This window comes from Gavialis gangeticus, unplaced genomic scaffold (assembly GCF_001723915.1).
Source record: "Gavialis gangeticus isolate Ggan-Ray unplaced genomic scaffold, GavGan_comp1, whole genome shotgun sequence".
Lineage (NCBI taxonomy): Eukaryota > Metazoa > Chordata > Crocodylia > Gavialidae > Gavialis > Gavialis gangeticus.
The window spans coordinates 6,069,669-6,075,821 of record NW_017729027.1 but is presented as its reverse complement, the minus strand read 5'-3'; the positions used below and the strand labels follow the sequence as shown (position 1 = coordinate 6,075,821).

General features: G+C 45.8%; 1 protein-coding gene across 2 annotated transcripts in view; it reads left to right on the top strand.

Annotated features, from left to right (window-relative positions):
- Positions 1 to 4,840: 4,840 nt before the first annotated feature.
- The window catches only part of LOC109299903 (cytochrome b5 reductase 4), an 81,923-nt gene continuing 80,610 nt past the window's right edge, over positions 4,841 to 6,153 (top strand). The window contains exon 1 of one of the 2 annotated variants that reach the window (XM_019520402.1): positions 4,841 to 4,956. In XM_019520402.1, coding sequence (XP_019375947.1) covers positions 4,849 to 4,956 — 108 coding nt within the window. In that variant the 5' untranslated portion in view covers positions 4,841 to 4,848. The remainder of the gene's footprint in view (positions 4,957 to 6,153) is intronic. The other variant, XM_019520404.1, reaches the window with a different exon arrangement.

Sequence of the window (6,153 nt, the reverse complement as noted above, 5' to 3'; positions counted from 1 at the left end):
TGCCAGGAGTCAGAGCCGCGAGCGAAACGTAAGTGCGGGCAGGGGGGGTCTTTTGGCTGGGATCTGTTGCCTGGGGCCGGGACCTGACATTACTGAGGCATTTGAGGTTGCGCTTGGCATATGATGACAGCACCTGCACATACAAGGATGTACCTTACATATGGTGACTTTACCATGCATATGATGCATTAACTGGCATTAGATGGCATTACTGAGAGGCATTTGAAGCTGCACTTGGAATATGATGGCAGCACCTGCACATGTCAGGTTGTACCTTACATATTATGACTATACCTGATGGGTGGGGATTCATATTGATACCACAGTACTACTACATAGTAATAAAATGGTGATTGTGAACTGGTGAGTTGTTTTTAACTTCACCTGTCTCTGCCAAACTAGTTTTCCTGTTACTAAAATTAATTTTGGCTCTATTAGCCACAGGGCCTACCATACGCTCAAAAGAGGGCAAATCAGAGGAAACAAAAAATTGATGCTGAATGTCGAGTTTTCAGAGATAATTGGAGCACTGATTTTTTTGCTGTTGACCAAAACGGGAACATATTGTGTCTGATTTGCCGAGAGAAAGTAGCTGTCTGCAAGGAGTACAAGGTGAAGCGACATTATTCTACAAAACATGCAAAGAAATTTGACAACCTGGTGGGTCAGATTCGAATTGATCGGGTGAACTCTCTAAAACAGAGCATGAATGGGCAACAGTCTTTTTTCAAAGCTGCAACGCAGAATTCTGAGGCAGCAACCAAATCAGTTTCTTGATATCCGAGGCAATAGCTAAGACAGGGAAACCGCTGTCTGATGGAGAATTTGTGAAAGATTGCTTGGGCATATTGACATCTGTGGTATTCCCTGACAAACAGTCAATGGTGGAGAAAATCAGCATTTCACATCAGACAGTTGCTAGAAGGGTAGATGACAAGGCATCAAACATTGAAGATTCACTGATGAAAAGACTCAGTGCCTGTCAGTTTTACAGCTTGGGGGTTGATGAAAGCACAGATGTGAGTGATACAGCTCAACCGGCAATCTTTGTACGAGGAATAACCAAACAATTCCATGTTGTTGAGGAACTGCTCGACTTATGTCCAATGAAAGGAAAAATGACGGGACAGGACATTTTCAATGAAGTGAAACATGTCTTGTTGGAATTCAATCTTCCAGAGGACAAACTCTGTGGTCTAACAACTGATGGAGCCCCTGTGATGATAGGCAAGCACAATGGATTTGTCAGTTTACTGGTCAAGTCAGTGCCTCAGGATGTCATCACACATCACTGCATTATTCACCAGGAACAACTGTATGCAAAGGCCCTGGAGATGAAACATGTGATGGAAAAGGTTGTTTCTACAGTCAATTTCATAAGGTCAAAAGGGCTTAATCATAGACAGTTCTAAGCATTTCTTGCTGAGATAGGATCAGACCATGATGACATTATTTACTTCTGCCAAGTTTGTTGGCTCAGCAGGGCAGCCACACTTGCCAGATTCTGGTCACTGCTTGACGAAATTAAAACCTTCATGACAAACAAAGGAAAAGATGTCAGCTTCATGGACGATGATGCATGGCTGAATGACTTGGCATTCCTGGTTGACATCACCAAGTATCTTGCAGATTTGAATATAAATTACAAGGGAAGGATCAATTTGTCAACAAGACTGCATGAACACATCCAATCCTTCATTCATAAACTGGAATTGTTTCAGAAACAGTTGAATAAAAAGAATGTCACCCATTTCACAATACTATTAGCAAGATGGGCTGAGACTGTGAACTATGACAAGTATTCTTCACTGATCGGCCATCTGCTGGATGAGTTCAAACAAAGATTTGCGGATTTCAGGGAACACAGCGATGAGCTGAAGCTGTTTGCAGATCCATTTGGAACAGATGCCACCGATGCTCCTGACACGTTCCAAATGGAGCTAATTGACATCCAAAATAACGGTGCCTTGAAGAGAGCTTTTGCAGAACATAACCTACTGACATTTTATAGTCAGTATGTTACATGGCACTCTTTCTCAAATCTATTGAATCATGCACTTTGGTTCATTGCACTGTTTGGCAGCACATATTGCTGTGAATAGCTTTTCTCAAGAATAAAGAACATAAAAACAAAATCAAGATCACTTTTGACAGATGGACATCTATCTGGAATACTCCTCATTGCCACATCAAGTGTGCTGGCAGATACTGATAACTTGTGCAAGCAAAAACAATGCCAGGTATCACACTAAAGATGTCAGCGTTCATTGTAGTTTTCAGAAAGTTAATAAGAGTAGACTTGTAAACATCGTTGTTTTTACATTATTTTTCTACACTTACAGTGTGGATTGGAGCATGTTTGTTTTCTTGAGACCTGACAATGGTTATATTGCCACCTGTCTCTTTTTTTGCCTGGATAGTTCCTGTTGTAACAGAATGTCCCCAGTTATGAACCTCACTGGATAACTGTGCTGTATATGCTTGTTTAAGACTGAACAATATGCTCAAGAATACAGCATGAACGATCTGGGCTCCAACGTAAATTTGGAGTAGGTAAAAATCTTTGGATTGTGTTTGCTTCTGTTTCTCTTTGTGGGGGATTGGGGGTTCAATTTGTTACTACTTGTTAAAGATGTGTTACTAACAAGATATTAATGCAATAAAAGTAAATCTTCTTGAAGATTATTCTCAAAAATGCCCATATTTTGTTGCTTTGGTTAATTTCCACTCTGGCTGATATCTTTTCCACATTTGATCTGTCGACTTGCATTACGCTTCTTTCATTCGCTGAGAAGTGAGAAGAAGTGAAAGTGTTTATTTTAGTCAAGTGTTTGGTATTATTTCATTGTTGCTTTTAGATTGTTTTTATTTTGGATTTTAAACCACATTTCCAGACCCATTTCATTGTCACTTCCTGCAACTTCATTGGTGTCAAAGATCATGTGACATCTCTTCCTGATGTGATAGCACTTCCTGTGAGGTCTTTGAATATGGCTCGCTGGCCCACCAGGTGATAAAAAGTTTGCAATCCGGCCCCACATTCAAAAAGGTTGGACACCTCTGCTTTAGGATATATTACAGAACCATTCCATTATCCTGTTTGTCCAAGGAAACAGTTACCCCTGCATAGACGCAGATGACTGCTGGTATAGTTTTGCTCTGGGTTCCCGGGGGGGGGGGGGGGGAATTTTACATTGGATTGGGGAAAATGTATTTGATACTGGTGTTTATATTGTCTGTTCACTGCTTTCTGCACTGATTACACTGGTGTAAATGTGCTATCTGTGGAAGCCTCCAGCCATGCTCTCTCAAACACCTGGGTTTAAATGTCTGGATATTGATTAAAAGAAGCTACTGCTCACTCATGCATGTAGATCAGACAAAAACCAGGTAAGGAAATCAGAAGCAGAATTCTCCCTACACTGATTTTAGTGTGACTTCACTATCATTATAGCAGAATTTGGCCTAAGATGTCTAATAATATGCACCTATAACTTTCAAGACTCAACTGTGAAACAAATATAATTTACAGATACACACATTTGGCACCTAAGTCTGTGATGCTCCTCAGTCTGTGAGTGCTCCCATTGAAATTAGTCAGGACAAGTGCAGCCTGACATAGTAAGAATGGACAAGTAGCAAAATCTGGTCTTAGAGGAACGTGATCTTTACAGTTGGCTGTGTATGCTCATGTAATCTCTACTTTTCATAACCTTCAGACTGTGACCTGGGTGTTACCATGACTGCCTGAGTTTGCAGACAGCCTAAAGTAATTCTGATGTATTTTGCTGGCTGCAGAACTTGAACTTTCAACATGGTTTACTCCTCCAAGGCAGTGGTTCTTAACCTTTTTTGGTACCAGGACCATTTGTAAACATTGATGGCCAGTCCTGACCCAGTGTCTCTCACTCCTGACCCACTGCCCTGTCCCCCCTGCCCCCCGTGTGTGGGATGTGGGGAAGTATGTGTGGGGCACAGGGCCCCAACAAGCCCCTTGCAGGCTGGAGCTCTGCCAGCCCGGAGTTTCCCACATTTTCCTCCTTTAAAGAAGAATCTATTTTTAGTTTCTTGATCTGCTTCTAAAGTTTATTCCTGACCCTTTCATATAGTCTATTGGGTTGCTGCCCCTGGGTTCAGAAACACTGCTCTAACAAAAAGGAGTCCATGCTATATTGTGAAGATTTATGCAACCTCGGAGGGACAGCTTATTTCAGGCATGACTCATGTCCTTTTGCCTGAGGAGCTCTGCTTCCAGGAGTGTGGAAAACCACCCTGGGCCATTTGAAGCGCTATCCTTTCAGGGTTTATTTCCACCCCTGCAAGTCTCCGAGAGCAGGCTGGACCTGGGTCGTGTGGCTGGGAAGGTTCAGCGGGGAGCAGGGCCCTGAGCTGTCTCACTAGACCAGCAGTCATCAACATCCATCCAGGGGTAACCACTCCCTTGGAGAAACAGGGTAATGGACTGGTTCTGTAACAGATCCTAAAGGAAGTAGCTACTCAGTGTCATTTGTTGCCTCCAGATCCTGGTATAATTAATGTACATGGGCAGACACAGCCAATGCAGGCTGCACCAATGTAAATCAGAGTAGATGCAGCCCTCCCTTCCCGGGCTCCCCCCGTGTGCCCCAGCCCTGGCTGGCAGGTGACAGTGTATGGGTCTCGCGAGCTGCCGCCCGGCTCAGGCCCAGCGCCCTGCAAAGCCGCTCCCTCACCCGCCCTTCCGAGCCTGCAAGCCGAAGGTGCCCCGCACACAGAAACGTCACTGCCGCGCCCGGCCAATCAGCGCCGGGGTGGGCGTGTCCCGGATGCCAGTCCGCTCCGTCACCTCCCCCCGCGAAGCCGGAAGTGATGAGGCGGCCTGAAGCCGCGGGAGGGCGCAGGATGCTTAATGTCCCAGCGTCGGCCTTCCCCGCCCCCGGCTCCCAGCAGCGGGCGGCCAGGGGCAGGCGCACCAAGGTACCACGCTCGGGGCTGGCGGGCGGCCGAGGGGAGGCAGGACAGGTGCCCGGCCCGCCGGCTCCGCCGGTGACAAACGAAACCCGGCGAATGGGAGGGGCCGGTAGCGGGCTCCTCCCCCGGATCCGAGCCTGTTGGGGGAGGGGCTGCGGGGCGGGGCACGGCCCGGGCGTTGGTGACACTCCCTCCCCCAGGGGGCTGCGGAGAGGCTGTTCTGATGGTTTTGGCCAGGTGATTTTAGTCGGACCCATTTGTAAACATCGATGGTCCCCTTTTTCCCTGGCCTTGGCAGAGCTGGAGTAGCCGAGGCTGCACATTGCACTGCAGGCATCCCCCCTGCAAGAGCTTGCTAAAGCCTCTCGGTGGGAGGATCTCTGCTAGGTGACTTGTGGTGGTGGAGGGTTGCTCCCAGGCCCTCTCTCTAGCTTGCTCCTTCAGCCTTTTGGCTACAGGCAAGTGAGATTAGGGCGCATCTGAATTCCAAGGTCTCTGGGTTTGGGGCTTGTATGTAAGATGCCTGTCATGGATTTGGGAGTACAGGCTGTCTTTGGACTAACAACACAATTGTTTCTTTAAAACAGCCTTAAGTCAAGATGCTGTAACTCTGAACCAACTTTTCGCGTAGGAAACAACGTTATAAATGGGGGTTTGGTTCCTGAACGAAGGCCCAATACCCTGTTTTCACCAAAAATAACCCAGAACTTTGTACTCAATCAATGATAGATGAGTAATATAGAGCTACATTAATGTATTTATATTATAAATAGCAAACATACTGATTTGGAAGGATTTCTTTGAGGTGACATTGCTGGACTTTTTGAAGGGCTCTTTTTGTACTTTTCTCAGGAGTCTTGGTTGCAGGTTTTTCTGGAGTCTTGTCTGGTTTAAAGAAAGTGTCCAAGGAAGTTTGGATAGATGTTCTCCAGGGAGATGGGTGATACAGCGAACTTGTTCACTGGTGTGGTGTTGCATTGGATCAAGCATAACAAGGTTGAAACTGCTGTCAGAAAGTTGAAATAGGGTGTCAATTTAGAAATGTTGTAAGTTCAAAAGGTTGTAACTCGAAACGTTGTAAGCAAGGACTGCCTATATCTGAAGCCCCAGGCTGAAGAGTAGGGGAGGAAGGAGACTTGTCAGTGGTAGCGCCACATGGACTTCATAGAATCATAGAAGTAGGGTCGGAAGGCACCTTGTAGA